This window comes from Theropithecus gelada, chromosome 10, assembly GCF_003255815.1.
Source record: "Theropithecus gelada isolate Dixy chromosome 10, Tgel_1.0, whole genome shotgun sequence".
NCBI lineage: Eukaryota > Metazoa > Chordata > Mammalia > Primates > Cercopithecidae > Theropithecus > Theropithecus gelada.
In genome coordinates this window covers 22,375,282-22,401,932 of record NC_037678.1, presented here as the reverse complement: position 1 = coordinate 22,401,932, position 26,651 = coordinate 22,375,282, and the positions used below count along the sequence as shown (strand labels likewise).

The window sequence follows — 26,651 nt, the reverse complement described above, 5'->3', positions numbered from 1 at the left end:
TAATCACACCAGTCTTTACTGGAGAAACGCAGGAGTCAGGGTCAGAAGGGAAGGTGATGTGATGACAAAAGCAGAGATTGGAGTGATGTGTCCTGAAGGAGGAAGATGGCAGCTGACAGGGGCAAAGAAATACATTCTCCTCTGGACTCTGAAAAAGGAACTAGCACTGTCAATATTTTGACCCTTACCCCAGCGAAACTGATTTTAGACTCCTGACCTCCAGAGCTGTAAGATAATAAATTTGTGTTGTTTTAAACCACTAAGTGTATGGTAATTGGTTATACAGGAATAAGAAATTAAGGCAGACAGCTAGAGGAGTGGGGCTGTCAAGGGAATTAAGAAAGCTAGGAGTTAACCTAGAAAAAACGATGTTTCACGTGTGGGCTCACTAACTTTGAATGATCAGCATGAAAATGAGACAGAATACCTACTAGGCAGTTGGAAATGTGAAAGTGATGCTCAGGCAGGAAAGATGTCAGAGCTGGTGAATACAGAGTTGGAAACACTGTATACTGGAGCAGTTGTCAAAGGTTGGGGGTATAAAACCTATGGGATGCAGCAAAAGCAGTATTAAATTTATAGCTATAAGTGCCTACCTCAAAAAGGAAGAAAAACTTCAAATAAACAATCTAATGATGCATCTTAAAGGACTAAAAAGCAAGAGCAAATCAAAACCAAAATTAGTAGAGGAAAAAAATAAAGATCAGAGCAGAAATAAATGAATTTGAAATTAAGAAAATACAAAAGATAAATGAAATAAAAGTTGGTTGTTTGAAAAGTTAAACAAAACTGACAAACCTTTAGCCATACTAAAAAAGAGAGAAGATACAAATAAATAAAATCAGAAATAAAAAATGAGACATTACAACTGATACTGCAGAAATCCAAAGGATCATTAGTGGCTACTATGAGCAACTATATGCCAATTAAGTTGGAAAATCTAGATGAAATGGACAAATTCCTAGATACATACAACCTACCAAGATTGAAATACGAAGAAATCCAAAACCTGAACAGACTGATAGCAAGTAATGAGATTAAAGCTGTAATAAAGTCTCCCAGTAAAGAAAAGCCCAGGACCTGATGGCTTCAATGGCTTCATTGATGAATTCTAACAAACATTTAAAGAGGAACTAATACCAATCCTACTCAAACTGTTCCAAAAAACAAAGAAGAGAATACTTCCAAATTCATTCTATGAGGCCAGTATTACCCTGATACAAACACCAAAGACACATCAAACTACAGGCCGATATCTCTGATGAATATTGATACCAAAATCCTCAGCCAAATACTAGCAAACCAAATTCAACAAAATATTAGAAAGATTATTCATCATGACCTAGTGGGATTTATCATAGAGATGCAAGGATGGTTCAATAAACACAAATCAATCAATGTGATACATCATATCAACAAAATGAAAGCCATTTCAATTGATGCTGAAAAAGTATTTGATAAAGTTCAACATCTCTTCATAAAAACGCTCAAAAAAATGGGATGTAGAAGGAACATACCTCAACATAATAAAAGCAATATACAAGAGATCCACAGCTACTATCATACTAAATGGGGAAAATCTGAATGCCTTTCCTCTAGTATCTGGAACATGACAAGGATGCCCACTTTCACCACTGTTATTCAACATACTACTGGAGGTCCTACCTAGAGCAGTCAGACAAGAGGAAGAAATTTAGGACATCCAAACTTAAATGGAAGAAATCAAATCATCCTTGTTTGCAGATGACATGATCTTATACTTAGAAAAATCTAAAGACTCTATCAAAAAAACCACTAGAACTGATAAAGTCCGCAAAGTTGCAGGATACAAAATCAACATACAAAAATCAGCAGCATTTCCATATGCCAACAGTTAATAATCTAAAAAAGAAATAAGAAAGTAATCTCATTTACAATAGCCACACATAAAATTAAATGCCTAGGAATTAACCAAATAAGTGAAATAGCTCTATAATGAAAACTATAAAACACTCATGAAAGAAACTGAGGAGGACACCAAAAACTGGAAAAATGTTCCACATTCATGGATTGGAAGAATCAATATTGTTAGAATGTCCATACTACCTAAGGCAATCTACAGATTCAATGCAATCCATATCAAAATACTAATGACATTCTTCAAGGAAATAGAAAAAATCAATCCTAATATTTACATGAAACCACAAAAGACCCAGAATAGCCAAAGCTATCCTAAGGAAAAATAAGAAAACTGGAAGAATCACATTACCTGATTTCAAATTATACTACAAAGTTATAGTAACCAAAGCAGCCTGTAATGGTATAAAAACAGACACATAGAGCAATGGAACAGAATAGAGAATCCAGAAACAAATCCACACACCAACAGTGAACTCATTTTTGACAAAGGTGCCAAGAACATACACTGGGAAAAGACAGTCTCTTCAATAAATGGTACTGGGAAAACTGGATATCATATGCAGAAGAATGAAACTAGACCCCTATCTCTTGCCATATCTAAAAATCACATCAAAACTGATTAAAGACTTTAGATCTATGACCTCAAACTATGAAACTACTATAAGAAAACACTGGAGAAAATCTCCAGGACATTGGTCTGGGCAAAAATTTCTTGAGCAATACCCCATGAGCACAGGCAACAAAAGCAAAAATGGACAAGTGGGATCACATCAAGTTAAAAAGTTTCTGCACAGCAAAGGATACAGTCAACAAAGTGAAGAGATAACCCACAGAATGGGAGACAATATTTGTCAACTACCCATTTGACAAGGGATTAATAACCAGAAAATATAAGGCACTCAAACAACTCTATAGGAAAAAATCTAATAATCTGATTTAAAAATGGGCAAAATATTTGAATAGACATTTCTCAAAAGAAGACACATAATGGCAAACAGGCATAAGAAAAGGTGCTCAACATCACTGATCACTACAGAAATGCAAACCAAAACTACAATGAGATATCTCACTCCAGCTAAAGTGGCTTATATCCAAAGGACAGGCAATAACAAATGCTGGCGAGGATGTGGAGAAAAGGGAATCCTAGCACACTGATGGTGGGAATGTAAATTAGTACAACCACTATGGAGAACTGTTTGGAGGTTAATCAAAAATACTAAACATAGAGCTACCGGCCGGGCGCAGTGGCTCACGACTGTAATCCCAGCACTTTGGGAAGCCGAGGCAGGCGGATCATGAGCTCAGGAGTTCAATACCAGCCTGGCCAATATGGTGAAACCCTGTCTCTACTAAAAAATACAAAAATTAGTTGGACATGGTGGCGCGCGCCTGTAGTCCCAGCTGCCTGGGAGGCTAAAGCAGGAAAATCACTTGAACGCAGGAGGCAGAGGTTGCAGTGAGCCAAGATCACGCCACTGCACTCCAGTCTGGGTTACAGAGTAAGACTCTGTCTCAAAAAAAAAAATAGAGAGCTACCATATGATTCAGCAATCCCACTGCTGGGTATATACCCACAAGAAAGGAAATCAGTATGTCGAAGAGATATCTATACTCCAATTTTTTTTTGCAGCACTGTTCACAATAGCTAAGCTTTGGAGCAATGTAAGTGTTCATCAACAGATGCACAGATAAAGAAAATGTGGTACATGTACATAATGGAGTACTATTCAGCCATAGAAAAAGAATAAGATCCTGTCATCATTTGCAACAATATTGATGGAACTGGAGGTCATTATGTCAAGTGAAATAAGCCAAGCACAAACAGACAAACATTGCCTGTTCTCACTTATTTGTGGGATCTAAAAATCAAAACAATTGAACTCAGGGACATAAACAGTAGAAGGAAGGTTACCAGAGGCTGGGAAGGGTAGTAGGGGCACTGCAGGGAGCAGTGGGAATGGCTAATGGGTAACAAAAAGTAGAAAGGATGAATAAGGCCTGCTATTTGATAGCACAACAGGATGACTATAGTCAATGGAAACTTAATTGTACATTTGAAAATAACTAAAAAGTGTAATTGGATTGTTTGTAACACAAAGAATAAATGCTTGTGGGATGGATACCCCATTCTCCATGATGTGATTATTTCACATTGCATGCCTGTATCAAAACATCTCATGTACCCCACAACGGGTACCTACTATGTACCCACAGAAATTTTTTTTAAAAGGTTGGGGGTAAAAATGATAAAAGGACATATACAAAGAAAGAACAGAAAAGAATCAAGGAACAAAATATGACAACTCCGATTCCGGAGCAAGATGGCTGACAAGGAACAGCTCCAGCCTCCAGCTCCCAGCGCCAGCGACACAGAAGACGGGTGATTTCTGCATTTTCAACTGAGGTACCGGGTTCATCTCGCTGGGGAGTGCCTGACAATCAGTGCTGGTCAGCTGGTGCAGTTGGACCAGCGAGAGCTGAAGCAGGGCGAGGCATCGCCTCATCTGGGAAGTGCAAGGGGGAAGGGAATCCCTTTAGAAACTGAGACACACAACACCTGGAAAATCGGGTAACTCCCATCCTAATACTGCCCTTTAGCAAGGGTCTTAGCAAATGGCACACCAGGAGATTAAATCCCACACCTGGCCAAGAGGGTTGCACGCCCACAGAGCCTCCCTCATTGCTAGCGCAGCAGTCTGAGATCTAACTGCAAGGCAGCAGCGAGGCTGGGAGAGGGGCGCCCGCCATTGCTGAGGCTTGAGTAGGTAAACAAAGCCTCCAGGAATATCGAACTGGGTGGAGCCCACCGTAGCTCAAGGAGGCCTGCCTGTCTCTGTAGACTCCACCTCTGGGGACAGGGCATAGCTAAACAAAAAGGAGCAGAAATCTCTGCAGATATTAATGACTCTGTCTGACAGCTTTGAAGAGAGCAGTGGATCTCCCAGCACGGAGGTTGAGATCTGAGAACGGACAGACTGCCTGCTCAAGTGGGTCCCTGATCCCTGAGTAGCCTAACTGGGGGACATCCCCCACTAGGTGCAGACCAACACCTCACACGGCGGAGTACACCCCTGAGACGAAGCTTCCAGAGCAAGAATCAGACAGCAGTACTCGCTGTTCAGCAATATTCTATCTTCTGCAGCCTCTGCTGCTGATACCCAGGCAAACAGGGTCTGGAGTGGACCTCAAGCAATCTCCAACAGACCTACAGCTGAGGGTCCTGACGGTTAGAAGGAAAACTAACAAACAGAAAAGACACCCACACCAAAACCCCATCAGTACGTCACCATCATCAAAGACCAAAGGCAGATAAAACCACAAAGATGGGGAAAAAGCAGTGTAGAAAAGCTGGAAATTCAAAAAATCAGAGCGCATCTCCCCCTCCAAAGGAACACAGCTCATCACCAGCAACAGAGAATGACTTTGACGAGTTGAGAGAAGAAGGCTTCAGTTGATCAAACTTCTCAGAGCTAAAGGAGGAACTATGTACCCAGCGCAAATAAACTAAAAATCGTGAAAATTGCCATACTGCCCAAGGTAATTTATAGATTCAATGCCATCCCCATCAAGCTACCAATGAGTTTCTTCACAGAATTGGAAAAAACTGCTTTAAAGTTCATATGGAATCAAAAAAGAGCCCGCATTGCCAAGACAATCCTAAGTCAAAAGAACAAAGCTAGAGGCATCACGCTACCTGACTTCAAACTATACTTCAAGGCAACAGTAACCAAAACAGCATGGTACTGGTACCAAAACAGAGATATAGACCAATGGAACAGAACAGAGTCCTCAGAAATAATACCACACATCTACAGCCATCTGATCTTTGACAAACCTCAGAAAAACAAGAAATGGGGAAAGGACTCCCTATTTAATAAATGGTGCTGGGAAAATTGGCTAGCCATAAGTAGAAAGCTGAAACTGGATCCTTTCCTTACTCCTTATACGAAAATTAATTCAAGATGGATTAGAGACTTAAATGTTAGACCTAATATCATAAAAACCCTAGAAGAAAACCGAGGTAATACCATTCAGGACATAGGCATGGGCAAGGACTTCATGTCTAAAACACCAAAAGCAATGGCAACAAAAGCCAAAATTGACAAATGGGATCTAATTAAACTAAAGAGCTTCTGCACAGCAAAAGAAAAAACCATCAGAGTGAACAGGCAACCTACAGAATGGGAGAAAATTTTTGCAATCTACTCATCTGACAAAGGGCTAATATCCAGAACCTACAAAGAACTCAAACAAATTTACAAGAAAAAAAAAACCCATCAAAAAGTGGGCAAAGGATATGAACAGACAGTTCTCAAAAGAAGACATTCATACAGCCAACAGACACATGAAAAAATGCTCATCATCACTGGCCATCAGAGAAATGCAAATCAAAACCACAATGAGATACCGTCTCACACCAGTTAGAATGGCAATCATTAAAAAGTCAGGAAACAACAGGTGCTGGAGAGGATGTGGAGAAATAGGAACACTTTTACACTGTTCGTGGGATTGTAAACTGGTTCAACCATTGTGGAAGACAGTATGGCGATTCCTCAAGGATCTAGAACTAGAAGTACCATATGACCCAGCCATCCCATTACTGGGGATATACCCAAAGGATTATAAATCATGCTGCTATAAAGACACATGCACACGTATGTTTATTGCAGCACTATTCACAATAGCAAAGACTTGGAATCAACCCAAATGTCCATCGGTGACAGACTGGATTAAGATAATGTGGCACATATACACCATGGAATCCTATGCAGCCATAAAAAAGGATGAGTTCATGTCCTTTGTAGAGACATGGATGCAGCTGGAAACCATCATTCTCAGCAAACTATCGCAAGAACAGAAAACCAAACACCGCATGTTCTCACTCATAGGTGGGAATTGAACAATGAGATCACTTGGACTCTGGAAGGGGAACATCACGCACCAGGGCCTATTATGGGGAGGGGGGAGGAAGAAGGGATAGCACTAGGAGTTATACCTGATGTAAATGACGAGTTGATGGGCGCTGACGAGTTGATGGGTGCAGCACACCAACATGGCACAAGTATACATATGTAACAAACCTGCACGTTGTGCACATGTGCCCTAGAACTTAAAGTATAATTTAAAAAAATAATAATGTATTTATCATCTAAATACATAAATATAAATATATAATAGCAATAAAAAATATGACAACTCCCACATTTAACAAGCGGCAATACAATGGAAAGGAGCTATTAAAATAATATAGGATATCTGAATAATGAGATAGAGGGAAGCCTAGGAGAGGAGGCAGAGTAAAAAAGGCAGCTTCAGAAAAGTATGTATGTTACAAACCAAGATTTGGAAAGGGAACAATCTATACACACATGTATATATTTACATATATGTTTGCACTGACATGTGTTTATGTATGTAGTACAAAGGTCTGGAAAGATTATAACCAAATTATTAACAGTAGTTGACTCTGAGGAGTGGGACAAGGGAAGATATTAATGTGAAGGGGTGAGCCTCCTTTTTCTATTTTATAAACTTTTATATGGTAAGAATTTTTTACAAAACTAAGTGCCACTTTTGTAATTTTTAAAAATTGTTTGTTTTTTGAAGGGAGCATTAAAAAGTCAATGCAGAAGATACAGAAGGAACATCCAGGAAGAAAATCAGAACAGTGGTGTTTCACAGAAACCTAAAGAGAAGAGAATTTCACAGAAAAATTAGCAGAGCATGTCAACTACTGATACTGATTAGGGAAATTTAGAAATGTCAAAAGATCTTTCAACTCAGCCATGAAGAGATCACTGCTGATTTTCTGTCAGAGAAAAACCCCAAATATTTTTACATTAAACACTTCATGAGTCAAAGAGAAGTCACAAACCAACTCAGAAGATGTTAAAAACTCAATAAACGTGAACGTAATACATAAAAAATTATGGGATGCAGGTCAAGTAGTGTTTAGAGAAAATTTTGTATCTGTAAATGCTTATATTATAAAAAAAAAAAATCACCAAGTGCAGTGGCTTATGCTTGTCATCCCAACACTTTGGATGCCAAGATGGGATGATCGTTTGAGGCCAGGAGCTTGAGACTAGCCTGAGGAACATAACAAAGCCTCATTACAACAACAAAACAACAAATGAAAATTAGCTGGGCATGGTGGCTGATGCCCACCATGGGCAGGTTGCTTGAGCCCAAGAGTTTCAGACCAGCTTGGGCAACATAGTGAGACCATGACTCTACAAAGAAAGAAAGAAATTAGCTGGTCGAAGTGGCATGTGCTGCGCCTATGGTTCTAGCTACTTGGGAGGCTGAGGTGGGAGGATCACTTTTGCCCAGGAGTTTGAGGCTGCAGTGAGCCATGATTGTGCCACTGTACTCAGGCCAAGGTAACAGATGGAGAACCTGTCTTGGAAAGGGAAGGGGAGGAGAGGGAAGGAAAGGGGAGAGGAGGGGAAGGGAGGGAAGGGAAAAGGAAGGCAGGAATGGAGGAAGGCAGGAAGGGAGTGAGGGAGGGAGGGAAGGGAAGAAAGAAAGGAAAGAAGGAAGGAAGAAAGAGGAAGGAAGGAATGAACGAAGGAAGGAAGGAACGAAGGAAGGGAGGGAGGGAGGGAGGGAACGTGGCTAAGTTTTACATTTTGCTGCTACTCATATCTGATAAGCATAGCAATAAGGTCACCCTCTCTTTGTCCTCTCCCCATCCTGAATCCCTATAGGCAAAGAACAAACCATGTGGCTCCAGGCACAGGGATAAGTTTAGCTCATACTTCCAAACACATCTTCCATTCATTATGTACCCAAATCTATTTGAAGACAGGGATAAAAAATTATCTTCTAAAAAATTGCCAGTTACCAATTACTTGTTGTCTCTTACCACTACATGTATATTCCCCCAAATTATAAATGTTTTAATTGTAACCAAGTACTATCAAAACAGCAATTGTAAATCTATCATCTTTAAATAGATCTTTCATGAAAATAATTTTGCATTTATATTAAAACTATCAATATTATTTTTTGAATCACATAATTTTGAGGAAAAAATGCATTTCCTGTGCGGTTAATTCACCAAGTAAAGAAATCCCTGTAAGGAAAAATCCTTTCAGAAATGTTCTCATCTATTGATGACTGCTTAGCAGCTTCTCTTTCATTTAAACCAAACATAGCCTATATCATCATTTCATGTCTCTTCTCTCTAATTAGATAAATCTGGTTGCTCTTCTCTCTCTACAGATTAAAAGGTTGGGATGTTTTGTTTTTCCAGTATTTCAGAATTCTAATCCTTACAGCACTATGATGACAGGAAGAATTGTGTGATTTAGAGAAGGCAGGCTCCAAGGAAATATATCTAAAGAAAGAGGTCAGGCATGGTGGCTCATGCCTTTAATTGTAGCACTTTGGAAGGCCAAGGTGGGGAGATCGCTTGAGCCCAGGAGTTCAAGATCAGCCTGGGCAACATAAGAAGATCCCTGTCTCTACAAAAAATAAAAAAATAGCCAGGTGTGGTGTGTGTGCCTGTCGTCCCAGCTACTTGGGAGGCTGAGGTGGGAAGATCACTGCAGTGAGGTGTGGTTGTGCCACACCATCCTTGGCATGTGTACTCCATCCTCAGTGACAGACGAAGACCCTGTCTCAAAAAGAAAAGGAAAAGAGCACACACAATAAGGATATTCTTTTAAATATAAACACACAGATTCCTCTAAAAGATAGTGATCTACTCCAGCTATTTCCAGCTCATGACTTTGACCTCGGCTCTTGCAGGCAACCCTGTTCTTACCCAGATTGGAGGATGCTCGCCCCTCTGCAGCCCGGTCCTTGAGATCCTCAGCAATGCCCAGTTGCTGCTCATGGTACTGTTTAGCTCTCTCCAAATCCTGCATGCACCTGGCAGCATGGCCTAGTCCAGCATAGGCCCGCATCTCAATAGCCTTCTCCATCAACTCCTGGGCCAGCTCCAGGACATAGTTGTGGTAAGACATGGCCTTGTCAAAGTTCCTTCGGTAGTGATAGGCACTGCCCAGATTGCTGTAGGCCCGGGCCTCTTCTCGCTTGTTCCCCAGGTCCTTGGCTATCTTCAGATGCTGCTCATGGCACTGCACAGCATTCTCAAAGTCACCCATGGCAATATACACAGCTCCCATGTTGCCAAGTTCTCGGGCTTCAGAAAGTTCATCTTTGGATTGCTTGGCAAGAAGAACACACTGTTTGTGACTGGCCAGTGCATTGGGGTAGTCTCCAATGGCTGTGTACACGTGGCCCAGACTGCTCAAAGCTGATGAAGCAGCCTGAAGAGAAAAGCATAAAGTGGAGAAATGAAAACACATCAGAATGGTTTTGTATGTTTTGGCAGATAAAATTTTACAGGTTGCTTGTAATTATCCAATCCAACTGCTAATGGTACTTCTATCAGTTTTCCACAGACCTACGCAGAATTGATAAAGAACACATCCAAACAGCAAGTTCCTAATAAAAAACAATGATACTTTAATCAGTAACTTTCTATACCTAATCTTCCTAGAAACAAGTTGTATTACATATAGCCTTCATTTTAAAGACTTATTGACATTTCTAATATTAATTACGATATTACATCTCTGTTAATACCTATTGACCTCTGTGGTATGAGAAAATGTATAAAAAAATCAAAATTAGGCCAGGTGTGGTGGCTCACGCCTGTAATCCCAGCACTTTGGGAGGCCGAGGTGGGTGGATCACGAGGTCAGGAGATTGCAACCATCCTGGCTAACACGGTGAAACCCCGTCTCTATTAAAAATACAAAAAAAATTAGCTGGGCATGGTGGCGGGCACCTGTAGTTCCAGCTACTCGGGAGGCTGAGACAGGAGAATGGCATGAACCTGGGAGGCAGAGCTTGCAGTGAGCCAAGATCACGCCACTGCACTCCAGCCTGTGTGGTGACAGAGTGAGACTCCATCTCAAAAAAAAAAAAAAAAAAAGAAAAAGAAAAAGAAAATCAAAATTAATTACTACATATAACAGACCACAGGAAATTCATAAGAGAAATCCATGCTTGGCTTTTTGCACTCCTGGGTATTTCTCTATTCTTGTCTTCTTCCACAGTAAATGGATATCTTAATGGTAAGAGAGATGTTTACCATGATGCTGATGATTTTGTGACCCAGGGCTTACTGGAGAGGGTCCTGCTCTCTTATCTTTGTTCCTTCAATGTAACTTCATCAGTGTTGGTTACTGTGGAGGGCTTAGATTTGGATGAGTCTCAGAGGAAAAAAATGGGTGGGTTACAACCTGCACTGCACTCTGAGTGGGGTGGTCTCCATTAAGCCTCACCACCCCTTTTCAGGCTCACGCTGGCTCTTCAAGCACTTCTTTTCCTCCCTAGAAGCGCTTCTAATCCCAGCCTCTCTGTGCAGAGAGATGCCATCTTCCTAGTCCTCTCACATTGCTTGCCACTCATTCTTTTTTTTTTTCTTCTTATTTTGGCCAAGGAAAAGTATGCAAACCCTTTTTATCTTAAAGGTTTTAATGAAACTGACTCTATGCTGGTGTAGTGAACCACAAAGGGACAACGAAAATACAGGAGATGTTACATGGTTTCTAGAATCTTAAATACTTGCAGTCTTATATTCTAGTCCTTGGTTTCTAATTTCTTTGCAGATATAAAAGGGAAGTTATGCTGGGATTTTTCTGCCCTTCTTTTTATCCTAAAACTTGGAAGCTTGCCTACCCTTTCTTTCCTTCATTACCTGCCTATGGCTAGAGCCATGTGGCTGCCTTTCTTCATGATGCTCTCTCTTAGTAAGTGAGTATGTGATCCTGCCAGAACAAAGGGTGTACTCTGTTACGTATAGGCAAGTAATTTTCCTAAGGGCCTCCTGGCTAGGGAATAACAAGGAGGGGATGCTGTCCCTCCTGGAGTAAGGGCATTTCTTTACGAAATGTGTTCTATGTCTGTGCACTTCAGAACACTTTTATTAATATTTTATAGATATAAGTGATTTTCTACCCTATTTTCTTTGCCTGTGAAATAGCAGTTCTTGATCAAAATGACTGGGGACACTTTTTTTTTTGCTTGCCCTTCTTATAATTTTTTTATTGTTATTATTATACTTTAAGTTCTAGGGTACATGTGCACAACGTGCAGTGGTGCTTGCAAATAGCGTATTTGCAAAAAAAAAAAAAAAGCCCCATATTGTTTTAAGTTGCTTTTATCATTTCACAGATGTTCTAACAAAAAGACTTAGAAAATAGAGAGGAAATAAATACTTAGAAATTTACTTTTCTGTTTCTTTTTTTCTGAGTGGTGGAGAGCAGAAACAATTCCATGCAAGTCACAATGCTGCAGCAGTGTGCTTCTGGCAGAAGCAGCAATGACGTCAACAAAGAGCATGTCACTTGTATGTGTACTGGCCTCAAGCTTCTACTTTGTGAGCCTCTTTGGGGCTGAGGTTAGGACTTCATGTCAACACATTGTATAAGGGACTTTATACTGCTTCTACCTCCACCCATAGTCTATCCCCCAAATCTTTTTTTCCTCCTTTGCTGCAGGCCTAGAGACTCAGCCTCCTTCCTCTACTTCAGTAGTTGGCCCTCCCTTATTCTTTGTGGGTTCTCCACCACCTGACTAGGGAGGACACAACCCACTCCTACCCAGAAATCTTTGTTACCCTCAAAGCAAAACATGCAGGCTCTTTGACTATGGAATTATTGTAGCTTAGAATCAGATACACCTTGTTCAGAATTGCACTGCCCTTTACTAGCTCTGAGAGCTTTAGCAACTTAACTTCTCTGAGCCTTGGTTTTCCAGACATTTTTAGGCCCAAGCAGCAAGCCAGGAACAGAGTATTTTCAAACCCAGCCATGAGCCCCTGTCAAATATGTAAACCATAAATAATTCACTAGATAATTCCAAATAGTAGATCTGGTTGGAGGCCATGAGCCTTTGAACACTGCATGGGATAGATTTATAGGTCTCGGGGCAGGCACAACACCCCAGGCGTCGCTGTTCTCAGGAACTTCTGGTTTATGGCAACTCCAAATGATAGCCCTGGGATCTTCTGCTTCTGGTTCTTCATTTCTCTAAATGCCAGGGAGACATAGGAGCTGCTTGCTAAAGCTCTCTGAACATAAGGAAGGGAATATTTAGGCATTTCTCCTCTGGGGTGTGGGGGAAAAAGGGAAAGATTATTACACTGGCTCTTTCCTGGCATCCTCCAGTTACCAGGCAGTGCTGCCAGGCTGGGACTCTTCATGACGGGTGTCCTGGAAGTCAGTATCTCTAGAAAGGATGTAATTTATGAAGCACACATCACTGCCTCTGAAACTAGAGAGGCAGCTTGGTACAGTATAAGAATGGAACAGGATTTAGCATCAGAGGCCCTGGCTGTGTAACACTAATAAGTCTTTTACTTCTTCACTCCTGTTTTCTTTATTTGTAAAATGTTGCTAATGACAATACTGTACATACTTCACAGGGCTGAGATGGCATCAGATGAAGCAGTGCATGTGAGTGCCTTTAGTAAACTATATAGTGCTCTGTGAATGCATCACTAAGGTGTAGATCGATGTTTTATGACTGCAAGATGACTGGGCTGAGTTCTGTTAGCAAGCAGAAGCTAGTAATGGCAACTGAAAACATCAATCATTATGACCAAACATCTATATTCCTATCAGTTGCTACAGGAAATAAAGTCCAGTGTTTTACAGCCCCTGGGCAAATAACATGTGATGATATTTATCAGCTAAGTGAATTACAAATTAATCACTTGTCTTTGTTCCTGTTCCTGTAGAATAAGCTTAGATCTGAAACATGGTTTCAGGCTGTTAATGAGAATCTGAAGACCCACTATCTATGGGGAATCATAGGCCCCACCTCAAGCAGATGCTGCATTTGCCACCAAGGTTCATGCTGCCTTTGTATATTAATCTCTTTGAGATTTCTGTGCTAGAATAGCAGCAGCTGCTTCCCACAGTGGAAATATTCTGGAACATCTGTATTTGAATACTAAAATGCATACAAACAGTTATGCTAACAAACTATCTGGTTGGAATAAGACAATATTTTTCTCTTTCTACAAGATATAAATTACTCATGTTCTTGCCAAAGTATAATTTCCAGCTGCAGATTTAGGCACATAGGAGTCAGTTACCTCTTGCTCTGTGACCTGAATATTTACAGAAGAATTGCATCTGACAAGTTAGTTTCATGTGATATAAAACTAGAGTAAGAAATTTGTTCATATTTCTTCAAACCACCTTTACAGGTTTTTAGTTTAAGAAATAAAGTTTAAACTACCCAAACTATAACCACATCGATGACACTGCCATTAAATATTATGCTGAAGATTTAAACACGTTTTCCTTCCATCTAGCATGTTTCTCCCTTACCATATGTATTTTTCATAAGGGTTACATTTTGTGGGAGGATTACATGCTTATAGTGTTATACACAGAATATTCAATATAATTGCTGATTGATTCACTACATGTCATTGGAAAAACGGGAGATGTACCTGCAGCTAGTACCAGAAATATAGCATTTCTTTTTTACTGCCCAAATCTACATGTTCCATGTGTTCTCTGCCAGTTCAGTGCCCATAAACCCAAAGTCCTAGATTAACTGCCCACAACCCAATAGGCAGAGATACATAGAAGAATAAGTATAGACTCTGGAATCAGGCACTCACTGATTCAAATAACACACTGTAATAACACACATTTGGAACATCTTTGAGACTTAGTTTCCTCATCTCCTCATCTGTAAAATGGGAATATTAATATCTCACAGAGCCTTCACGAGTACTAAATAATATAGTATTTATAATGACCCTGGTTCAGAACTCAGCAATCACAAGATGCTCAAAAATTTTAGATTTTAGTTTTTCTTCCTATCCCACCCAAGATAATACTCACTTAGCTTTTATTCATTTCAAAGATGTGATAGAAGATAACCAGAAAATAAACCATAAGGTTATGTCACCACAACTAAAAATACAAGAAGCTTGCCCCACTGATGGTAAAAAATGTCATCAACTTCATATACTGAAGACCAGCATATGATTCATACTGCTCTTCTGCAAATATATGCATAATAAAATTCACCCTTGTAGTGCAGCACCACTGGTGGGCACCTGTAATCCCAGTTACTGGGGTGGCTGAGGCAGGAAGACTGTTTGAGCCCAGGAGTTTGAGGCTACAGGGAGCTATGATCACACCACTGCACTCCAGCCTGGATGACAGAGCGAAACCCCATCTCTTAAGAAGAAGAAAAACTAAGAAAAATCCACCCTTTACTTAGGGACATTTTGGAATCCAACACATATCCAATACATAATTCAACACATATACAATTAGGTGTATATCCAACACATAATCTTGGTAAATGCACTTTACTTCAAAGAGTGAAAGTTTAGGCCGGCATTGGAGTGTTTGGAGTCTGTTGGTTGGTTTGTTCCTTTGTTCATTCATTCTTGCATTCAAGAAAATTCTCTAGGCCCAGAAATAAATTCATGTACCTACAGCCAACTGATTTTTGACAAAGTTGCCAAGAACATACATTGGAAAAAAAAGGTAGTCTCTTCAAAAAAAAAAAAAAAAAAGTGCTGGGAAAATTGAATATTTACATGCAGAAGGATGAGACTAGACTCCTCTTACCATATACAAAAATCAATTCAAAATAGATTAAAGACTTAGCTATAAAACCTGAAACTATAAACTGCTAGAAGAAAACATAGTGAAAAAGCTTCATGAAATTGGGCTGGGCAAGGATTTTTAAAACATGAGCTCAAAAGCACAGGCAACAAAACCAAAAATAGACAAATGAGATTACCTCAAACTAAAAACTTTTCACAGCAAAGGAAACTATTAAGAGAGTAAAGAGACAACCTATACAATGGAAGAAAATATTTGCAAGCTATACACCTGATAAGGGATTAATATCCAGAATATGTAAGGAACTTAAACAACTCAACAAGACAAAAACAAAATAAACCAATTAAAAACTGGGCAGGTCGGGCCTGGTGGCTCACACCTGTAATCCCAGCAGTTTGGGAGGCCAAGGCAGGTGGATCCCCTGAGGTCAGGAGTTCGAGACCAGCCTGGCCAACATGGTGAAACCCCATCTCTACTAAAAATACAAAAAATTAGCCAGGCGTGGTGGTGCATGCTTATAATTCCAGCTACTCAGGAGGCTGAAACAAGAAATCGCTTGCACCAGGGAGGCAGAGGTTGCAGTGAGCTGAGATGGCGCCACTGCCCTCTAGCCTGGGCAACAAGAGCGAAACTCTGTCTCAAAAAAAAAAAAAAAAAAAAAAAAAGGGCAAAAGACCTTAATAAACATTTCTCATAAGAAGACATATAAATGGCCAACAGGTATGAGAAAAAAAATGTTCAACATCACTAATCAAGGAAATGCAAATAAAAACCACAATGAGATACCAGTTACAAAGGCTATTATAAAAAGATACATGAAAACAAGTGTTGGTGAGGTTTTGGAGAAAAGGGAATGCTTACACGCTACTGGTGGACTTGTAAACCAGTACAACCATTATAAAAAACAAAGTGGAAGCTCCTCGAGAAACAAAAAAATAGAACTACCATATGATTCTGCAATCCCAATACTGGTTATATATCCAAAGTAAATAAAATCCGTATGTCAAGGAGATTATCTGCATTCCCATGTTCACTGTAGCACTATTTACAATGGCCAAGATAGGGTATCAACCTAAGTGTCCAACAAGAGATGGATGGATACAGAAAACGTGGTATGCATATACAATGAAATATGATTCCATCACAAGAAAATTAAAATCCTGTCATTTGTGACAACATGGACAAACCTGGAGAACATTGTGTTAAATGAAATAAGCCAGACAAAGAATGCCAAATTATGCATGATCTCATTCCTATGTGGAATCTGAAAAAAAAAAAAAAAAAAAAAAAAAAAGTTGGTACTCTAGAAGCAGAGAGTAGAACAGTCCTTGCCAGAGACTGCAGGGGAAGAAAAAAGGGAGGATTCTGCGGGGTTGGTTAATAGGTACAAAGTTACAATTAGATGGGAGGAATAAATTCTGGTGTTCTACTGCACAGTAAGGTGACTATGGCTAACAATAAAATACTGTATATTACAAAACAGCTAGAACAGAGGCTTTTGAATGTTTCCACCACAAATAAATGGTAAATGCATGAGGTAATGGATAAACAACTATGACTGGATTATTATACAACATAGATATGTATCCAAACATTAAATTGTACACCATAAATATGTACAATTACAATGTATCCATTAAAAAGAGAAATAAAATTTTTTAAATGAAAATTCTCCAGACTCACCTAAATATAATAACTAATCTTTGACAGCATACCAAGGTAGTCATATGGAGAAAGGATAGTCTTTTCAACAAATGCTGCTAGAACAACTGGACATCACATGCAAAAAAATGAATTTAGACACAGACCTTACACATTTAACAAAAATTAACTTGAAATTGATCACACCTAAATGTAAACTGCAAAGCTACAAAATTCAAGACAATATCAGAGAAAATCTACATGACCTTTAGATATAAGACCAAAAATATGTTCAATGAAAGAAAAAATTAAGTTGAACTTCATTAGTATTTAAAACTGTGCTATGCAAAAGATAGTGTTAAGAGAATGAAAAGTCAAGCCACAGATGGAGAGAAAATATTTGCAAAACACATATATGGTAAAAGACTTGTATCAAAAATATAAAAGCTCAATAAGAAAACAAACAACTTGGTTAAAAAATAACAAAATATCTGAAGAGACATCTCATTAAAGAAGATATGCAGATAGCAAGGAAGCATATAGAAAGATGTTCAACATCGTATGTCATTAGGGAACGGCAAACTAAAACAACAATGAGATGACACTACTTACATATTAGAATAGCTAAAATCCAAAAGAACTGACAATATCAAATGCTGACAAAAACGTGGAACAATAGAAACTCTCACTCATGGTTGGAAGGAATGAAAAATGATACAGCCACTTTGGAAGACAGTTGGGCCATTTCTTAGAAAACTCAACATGGTCTTATGATGTGTTCCAGAAACTGTACTCCCAGGTATTAACTAAAATGAGTTGAACACGTGTCCACACAAAAACCTGTGCATGACTGTTTATAACAGCTTTATTCATAATTGCTAAAAACTGGAAGCAAATAAGACATCTTTCAAAAGGTGAATGCAGAAATAAACTGTGGGATATCCATACAATGGAATATTATTCAGGGCTAAAAACAATGATCTATCAAGCTGTGAAAAGAAATGGAAGAAATTTTAAATGTATACTGCTTAGTCAAAGAGGCTTGTCTAAAAAGGCAACATATTGTATGATTCCAACTATATTACATTCTGAAAAAGTCAAATGTATAGAGAGAATAAAAAGATCAGCAGTTGCAAGGGAGTTGGGGGAATGGAGAAAAGATGGAGCACAGGGGATTTTTAGGGCAATGAAACTATTCTGCATGGTAATACGGGACACATGACATTATAAATTTGTCAAAACCCACAGAACTATACAATACAAAGAGTGAACCCTAATGTAAATATTGAACTTTAGTTAACAATTATATATCAATATTGGTTCATCAGTTGTAACAATGTACCATACTAATACAGGATATCAATAACAGGAGAAAATGATTGGGGGAGAGAGAAAGGATATGTGGAAACTCTACACTATTTGTTTAATTTTCTGTAAACCTAAAACTGCTTGAAGAAAAGTATATTGGGCCAGGTGCGGTGGCGCACGCTTGTAATTCCAGCACTTTGGGAAGCCGAGATGGACAGATCACCTGAGGTCAGGAGTTTGAGAACAGCCTGACTAACGTGGTGAAACCCCGTCTCGAAAGAAAGAAAGAAAAGAAAAAGAAAGAAAGAGAAAGAAAGAGAGAAAGAGAGAAAGAGAGAAAGAGAGAGAAAGAGAGAGAGAAAGAGAGAGGGGGGGAGGGAGGGAGGGAGGGAGGAAGGAAGGAAGGAAGGAAGGAAGGAAGGAAGGAAGGAAGGAAGGAAGGAAGGAAGGAAGGGAGGGAGGGAGGGAGGGAGGGAGGGAAAGAGAGAGAGAAGGAGAGAGAGAAGGAGAGAGAAGAGAGAGATGAGGAGAGAGAGAAGGAGAGAGAGAGAGAAAGAAAGAAAGAAAGAAAGAAAGAAAGAAAGAAAGAAAGAAAGAAAGAAAGAAAGAAAGAAAGAAAGAAAGAAAGAAAAGAGAAAGAGAAAAAGAAAAAGAAAGTTAGCCGAGCCTAGTGGTGCATGCCTGTAATCCCAGCTACTCAGGAGGTTGAGGCAGAATAATCACTTGAATCTGGGAGGCAGAGGTTGCAGTGAGCCGAGTTGGCACCATTGCAAACCAGCCTGGGCAACAAGAGTGAAACTCTGTAGAAGGAGAGGAAGAGGAAGAGGGAGATGGGGAGGGGGAGGGGGAGGGAATTTGAAAATATATAAATTGGAGTTTTCCTCCTTGGGGAAATGGGTAATTCTAGGAAACGGAAACAGCATTAGCAAAGACACAAAGTATGTCGGAGTGTGTTATGATTGAAGAATAAGAAGACATTTATACCTGGGAGCACGGGTAGTGGCTGGAGAGGAGTTTGTAAAGGTAAGTTTAGATGAATTCTGTCTGTCCATCAGTTTGTAAAATCTAAAGCATTTTTCATATATATTGTTTCATTGATTATTATAACAAACCTTTTAAGTGTACATTATTATTTCACCCATTGGTGAGATAAGTCTAGACTCAAAGAGGCAAAGACTCAAAAGAGATAAAGTGGCATGTCTAAAAGTACACAATTAATAACAACACCAGGGTTCAGATCCACATATGTCAGACTCTAGCCCTTGCACTCTTTTGACTACATAGTTTAGCCTCTATTGATGAATTTGCAATCCCCACAGATAGGGAATGGAAGCCACAAAAGGTTTAAGTGGGGAAGCGACATGACCATTTGTACTTTCACATATTTCCATGAAGTAGATGAAAACTAGGAAGATCTGTAATCACAACAGCAACAAAATACTGTATAAAATAATGACTAACAAAGAATACAATTGCACTAATTTTAAGCACTAATTTAAGCACTAGTAATACTTTTAAGTAGTTTTTTTTTTAAGCACTAACAATACTTAAAGTAGGTTTTGGTTTTTTTTTTCTTTTTTCCTTTTGAGACAGAGTCTCGCTCTGTCGCCCAGGCCTGGAGTGCAGTGGCACAATCTCAGCTCACTACAACCTCCGCCTCCCAGGATCACATGTTTCTCCTGCCTCAACCTCCCAAGTAGCTTGGATTACAGGTATGTGCCACCATGCACAGCTAATTTTTTTTTTGTTTGTATTTTTAATAGAGATAGGGTTTTACCATGTTGGCCAGGCTGGTCTTGAACTCCTGACCTCAGGTGATCCACCTTCTTCAGCCTCCCAAAGTGTTGGGATTACAGGCATGAGGCACCACGCCTGGCCTACGGTAGTTTTTAAGGCCATTCACAAATGCTGACTTCTCTCTGTCCAGGCAGGTAAGATTACACATTGCTGCCTGCATGAAGTCAGATGTAGGTGACTATGTGACCTGCTGTGGCTAATAAATAGGATCACTTCCAGGTAAAGCTTTAGAAATCAATGCATGTATCACCACATTCTCTTTGCTATAGACTGTTCCAACAGAGTTGATCTTCAAGGGAGAATGATGGCAATGTGGAATAGATCCCTGGCTGATCTGTAATGAATATACAGTGGGCACAAGAAATAAACCTTTGTTGTTTTAAGCTACCAAAATGTTGAGATTGTTATTGTAGTATATCCTGGTCAATCCTGACCAATACAATACTGAGCATAAATTAATAATTTCATGCTCCAGTTATCATAGTTATAGTTAACACTATCTAGTGATTCTACATGTGCCAATTAACACAGATCTCCGGATGATAAAATTTTGCACATTTTTATAGAAAAAACAAATTTAAGAATTAGGTTCTAAAATCAGAGATTTAGCTAATCTTTGAAAACTTGTATTAATTTAGATACAAAGGTCTGCCTGGTAGTAATTTATCCAGATTGCAGGGCTTTCAGGGAGAATCAATAGCTACTCAAAAATAAACCTGTAGAAACAGAAAACTGAATCATGTTCTTGGAGTTTAGTCTTAAATGACATATACTCTCTATTTAATGAGAGTATTACTGCCTGAAAATCTACTCTTAATGCAACTGAGCTGATGAAATAATTGTATATAAAAGGTTAAATAATGTTCATAAACTTTGAGTTGCTTACTCAATAGTCACACAAAATTAATTGCACAAGAATAACCAAATACATTTTATAATCTATATTATTGAAGACACTGGCCATGATATCACCCAATATCATCTTTACAAGGATGATGGAAATTTTTTTTTTCAGATCTCAGTGCTTCCACCGAGCAGCTACTGTGGTTTTTATCTTAAGAAAAATGTGAATCTTTGAAGTGATCACATTTACTTCTTTGCGGGGCCACCAGTAAGCTTGTGACCAGATGCAGAGCCTCCCTTTAACAACCAGATAGAATCCTAAAGTATGAACATAGTCTGCCCTAGTTTCAGTTCATCATTTGGCCCTAATCCTTTCATTATTCTGATCTCTCCCATTTTAGGATTTGCTCCCACAGATCCTTCTTGGATCAAAGTGGACCAATCAATGAAATATACACACAAAAAACACAATTAAATATTAAGAATCTTGGTAGGGAAAAAACTTCCTGAATGGGATCTCTAAAAACTGTGAACTCACATCCATGGACTACAAAGAAGAGGCTTAAATACCACATAAACAGGGAAATTTTTAATTACATGGTCTTTAATGGTCTTAAATTATTTCCATACTGTATGTGCTCAATAGCTGGTGTTGGCTTTACTACCATCAATCTAACCAGTTTGTTCCAATGCCTAAGCCTAGGGTTGGAGGTATATTTTGCAATCATTGCTGAATAGAAAATAGTGATTTGTACATATCTAAATTCTTTTCTACCTTAATAGTGGGAATAGTTGGTTTGATTCTATTACTCTGAGCTTAGAGAGCTGTTAGTGATAGTTACAGCTTCTCCATGGTAACCTGTCAGCCTTTTCTAATGCTGTGGGACCAGAGGAGCTTTCATAATAATTATTTTTATCAAAATTATATTAGGGTTGCAAGAACAATATGTCAGAAAGATCTATTGCCTAGACCTAAGAGTTACTATCACAGGTGATAAATTATTTATAATGCACAGCATTAATACAGCAATCTTTTCAAATCAAGAATTTGTAAATGTCCTTTGCAGATGCAAATTAACAGATTAATAAGAAAACAAGCTTTCTGGTATGAGAAGCTGGAATGACAGATTAGCTATTAAGAGCAATTTATAGGTCATAAGATATGAAAGTTGGCAAGAAACACTACCTCTGCTGGCTCTATAAATAGTAAAACTGCATTTAGTTTCCCAGAGGTATCCTGTTAGACATTTTAATTATACCATAAAAACTTCCAGAATTTATAATGATTTCATTTTTTTAAAAACTTGATGCTCAATGTAAACTTGATGCAATACAACAGGCATCTGTGCTATGTGCTATAAATGCCAACTTGCAGCCAATGAAGAATGCATGCTACTTCCTCCTGAAGGACTATAAATGGTGAGGCTGATGAAAACATCGGAGGAAATAAATGTTACTCCCTGACACCTCCTCCAGGATATTTAAGGATTCTCCTCTTTCACATGCTAACACCTTCCATTGTAGCCATGCTATCTATCTAGGAAGACGTTTACAAAAGACTGCCTTCTAGCTGGGCAAGGGAAGGCCGAGGCTAGAAGGATTGCTTGAGCCCAGTGAGACCCTGTTTCTCAAAAACACAAACAAACAAACAAACAGAAAACAAAAAATGAACTCCATTCTATGTAGCTCTTTGGCCACAAAGTGATGACTACATAAAACTTCTAGAGTCTTGATAGTTCTATCAGGGAGTCGAGTTTGTTTGGGGTTAAATTCTCTCACTTACTTGAAATAATTAAGATTATTTTTGGAAATTTATTTCCTACTCTCAGTCTCACCTAAATTTTCATTTTTACTTGGGGGAAGTGGAGGGTGGATAACCTAGCTTCACAAGCATTTTCAATGATACAATTCACTAGTTTCTTATGGAATAATTTGACCTGGATTACGAAACATATTCTATCACGATGCTATCCAATCAAAACTGTTCCAGTCCACACTTGCCAGCCAACCTGAATTTCAGTGGGCTATAAAACATTATTCTGTAGGGGGTTGGAATGTAGTCAATCACCCTTCAAAGACAGTATTTACACCAAATCATAAAATCTGGCTTTGGCAGGGCAGGATATAATGAAGAAACTCAGAGAGAGAGAGATGGAAAACACACACGTGTACAAGTGCACATATGAGAGGCAGAGAAAACGTTTCTGGAAGGAAGAAAACAAGAAACCTTTAAATTGGGTGGAAAGGGATCCTCAAGGTTCCTGGAGAGATTTTAGAGAATTAAGAAACAACTGAGAACTTCTGGCTTCCATCCATGAAAGAATATCATTACAGCCTTCCTGCTAAAAAAGATAGCTCCTAATATAGGCTAAGACCTCCTGAAATGCATGGCTTTTGAATGTTCAGGAACAAATGACATCCAATCTCAGCTCTCTGTACTTTCACTAATTCTAGCAGGTTTAACCTCTATCCCCTGTTGAATGATTCCAAACCCAGATTTCACAACAAACAAGAGACAGAGAATTTTACAGCTGGAGGAGGCCTTACAGATCACCCAATCCACAGATTTTCAAACTTTGTTTAAACCAAATTACAAATACATGTTATTTGTATGATTAAAAGTATAGCTGTTTAGGTTAAGTTGGACTAGGATCTACTTTTCTCCTCAAGCAGCCCTTAAGGAAACCTGTGGCACTCTGTAGGACTCTTCAGAGCAGAGTTTGAAAACCACTTACCAATAAACCCCTTCAATGTCCTTTTTTTTTTTTTTTTTTTTTTTAATGTTGTAGAGACTGAGTCTTGCTCTGTCACCCAGGAGTACAGGGATGTAATCATAACTCACTGCAGCCTTGAACTCTTGGGTTCAAGTGATTCCCCCACCCTCAGCCTTCTGAGTAGCTGGGACTACAGACACATACCACTATGCCCAGCTAATATTTTTATTTTTGGTAAAGATGGGGTCTCACTACATTGCCCAGGCTGGTCTCCAGTCTGGCCTCAAGCAATCCTCCCGCCTTAGCCTCCTGAGTAGCCAGGATTTCAGGTATGAGCTATCATGCTTGGCCCCCTCAATGTATTCAGGTGTAGAAACTACGACCAAGAGAGTTCAACTCTCTTGGCTGAAGGTCAGCCCACTAATGACCAGTGAAGGCAGGACCAGAGCCAGGTCTTCAGGACCCCAGCTGGTACCCTCCTCATACTGCTTTGATGACATTCTATTAGGCCATTTCTCTGTCACCTCAAATCAAGTCCTCATTGTCTTTGCCAACGCTCTTCTACTCTTTTGGCTTCCATAACTAATATAAGAAGCAAGTGCTATCATGATTTCTTCCAGTCAAAACTCAGCATTTTCATTGCCTTTTTCTTGTTCTTTGACACTTTCCTTCAGCAGCCATCCAAGAGCAGCTTTATTAGACTCCTGAAATTATAATGATACTAGTTTTCATTTAATTATTTTTATTTTAATGCCAATTATCTATATGCAGGATCTATTTAGAATTTCTGACAATTTTAAATAATACTTTAAAAAATTAACAATGTTAACAGATGGTATTTTAATACATTTTAAAACATAGTGCTATACTCTCTAAAATCTCAGCCAGCTATTACTGGCAAATTCAATGGCAAACTTAGATAACTTCAATTAAACTTTAGTAACTTTTCTAACAACTACTGATTCTGTTCCCTGCATAATAATGGACTTAGAAATCATAGGGGCTAATACAGTGATTAGAACTGCCTAGGTTTGAATCCTGTGTCTACTGGCTACTTTCCCTTAATTAAGGAAGTTACTCTCTCTGTCTTTGTTTCGTTATCTATAAAATGGGGGTAATGATATCCACCTTATGGGTTTGTTATGACCACACATTTGAAGAGCTTAGAAATTATGTCTGACACATAGCAAGTATTTAATCACTAGTAGCTATTATTACAGATACTAAATACCAATAAAACTGAGTACATTAAGCAATTTAAAGTCATACATTTACATTAATTTAATCTGTTTTGTATATTTATTTAAAATTTAAATGTACCAAATTATTGCCCTCCTTCTTCCTCATATTAATGAGAAAACCTAGAAATGTCATTTCCCTTGTGTGGCATTTGTCAGTGTTCCTTTGGTACAGAAATTATTTGGGTATGCAAGCGCATAAATATTCCTTTTGGAAATCCCCAAAGAAAGAAGTCATTATGCCAAGATCTTTTTTTTTTTTTTTTTTTTTTTTGAGACGGAGTCTCGCTCTGTCGCCCAGGCTGGAGTGCGGTGGCGCGATCTCAGCTCACTGCAAGCCCCACCTCCTGGGTTCACACCATTCTCCTGCCTCAGCCTCCCGAGTAGCTGGGACTACAGGCGCCCACCACCTCACCCGGCTGGTTTTTTGTATTTTTAGTAGAGGCGGGGTTTCACCGTGGTCTCGATCTCCTGACCTCGTGATCCACCCGCCTCGGCCTCCCAAAGTGCTGGGATTACAGGCGTGAGCCACCACGCCCGGCCTATGCCAAGATCTTAAAACAGAAGATAATATGTTCACTGAAGAAAAATTAAATTTTTAATTAAGATCCTAAGTTACATTTTTAAATTTTCTTTTACCGATTTCCTCAGGTGATTCTGATAGTAAAATTATTATTTTTGATTTGCTTACCATAAAAATACACAAGTTAACATTAAATATAGGTTATACTGATAGATACAATTTCTAATTACAAGTATGATCAAATTATTCATATTAATTTTAAATTTTTCAGTGGTATGCTTGTTTTAAATGAAAATTAATACTAAAAGTATGTGCTAAGTTTCAAAGGAAATATGTTCTGTAACAAAAAAGAAATGATTCATGTATATTCTATTTAACATAATAAGAAAAGGTATAGGGTGCAGATGAAGGGAGGGAGGCATAGCATGAGACAGTTGAGATGGAAGCTTCCTGATACCAAGGGTTGTCTTACTCATCTCTGTAACTCGGGGTCTAGCATAATGCCTAGCACCTAGCAGATGCTCAGCAAACACTTGAGGAATCAAATCGACAGTCATGGGACTTTAGGTCTGCACAAGGATATAAAAGAAAACTCCATCCCTCCAAAGTAAGAATGTCAGAATGAATATGTGGTACCAATGTCTTTCAACTCCTAGTCCTCCGTAAGCAAAATTCAGCTACACAAAAATTCACTCTTGTTTATTTTTCCCTACAGCTGCAAGAATATGAAACCCATAAACAGAGGCTGTTTCTGAGCTGCCATCTTGTCTGTCTACACAGAACTCACAGTCCCTCATATCTGCTCTTGTTTTTCTACCTGCTGCTCTCCACGCTCTTAATCAATCTTACAAAATCTATTCCTTTTTACCTTTGTAAAGGTAAAATGATTAAACAAGACATGAAATGATTAAACACAGCTGCTATTATGTTTGTTATAATACTCTTTTTCCTAACAATTGTAATGGTATCCAAAATCATAATCTGAGAAAATTAATAGAACACAAATTCTTACTAGGTATAAATAAAATCTTTCTTAGAAAAAAATGATCTAGTAGTAAGTATGACT

The 26,651-nt window shown here is 38.8% G+C and overlaps 1 protein-coding gene across 1 annotated transcript in view; it reads right to left on the bottom strand.

Annotated features, from left to right (window-relative positions):
- TTC28 (tetratricopeptide repeat domain 28) overlaps nt 1-26,651 on the bottom strand; it is a 713,442-nt gene that overhangs the window by 169,315 nt on the left and 517,476 nt on the right. The window contains exon 6 of the mRNA XM_025400555.1: nt 9,671-10,178. Within this exon, the coding sequence (XP_025256340.1) occupies nt 9,671-10,178 (508 nt within the window). The remainder of the gene's footprint in view (nt 1-9,670; nt 10,179-26,651) is intronic.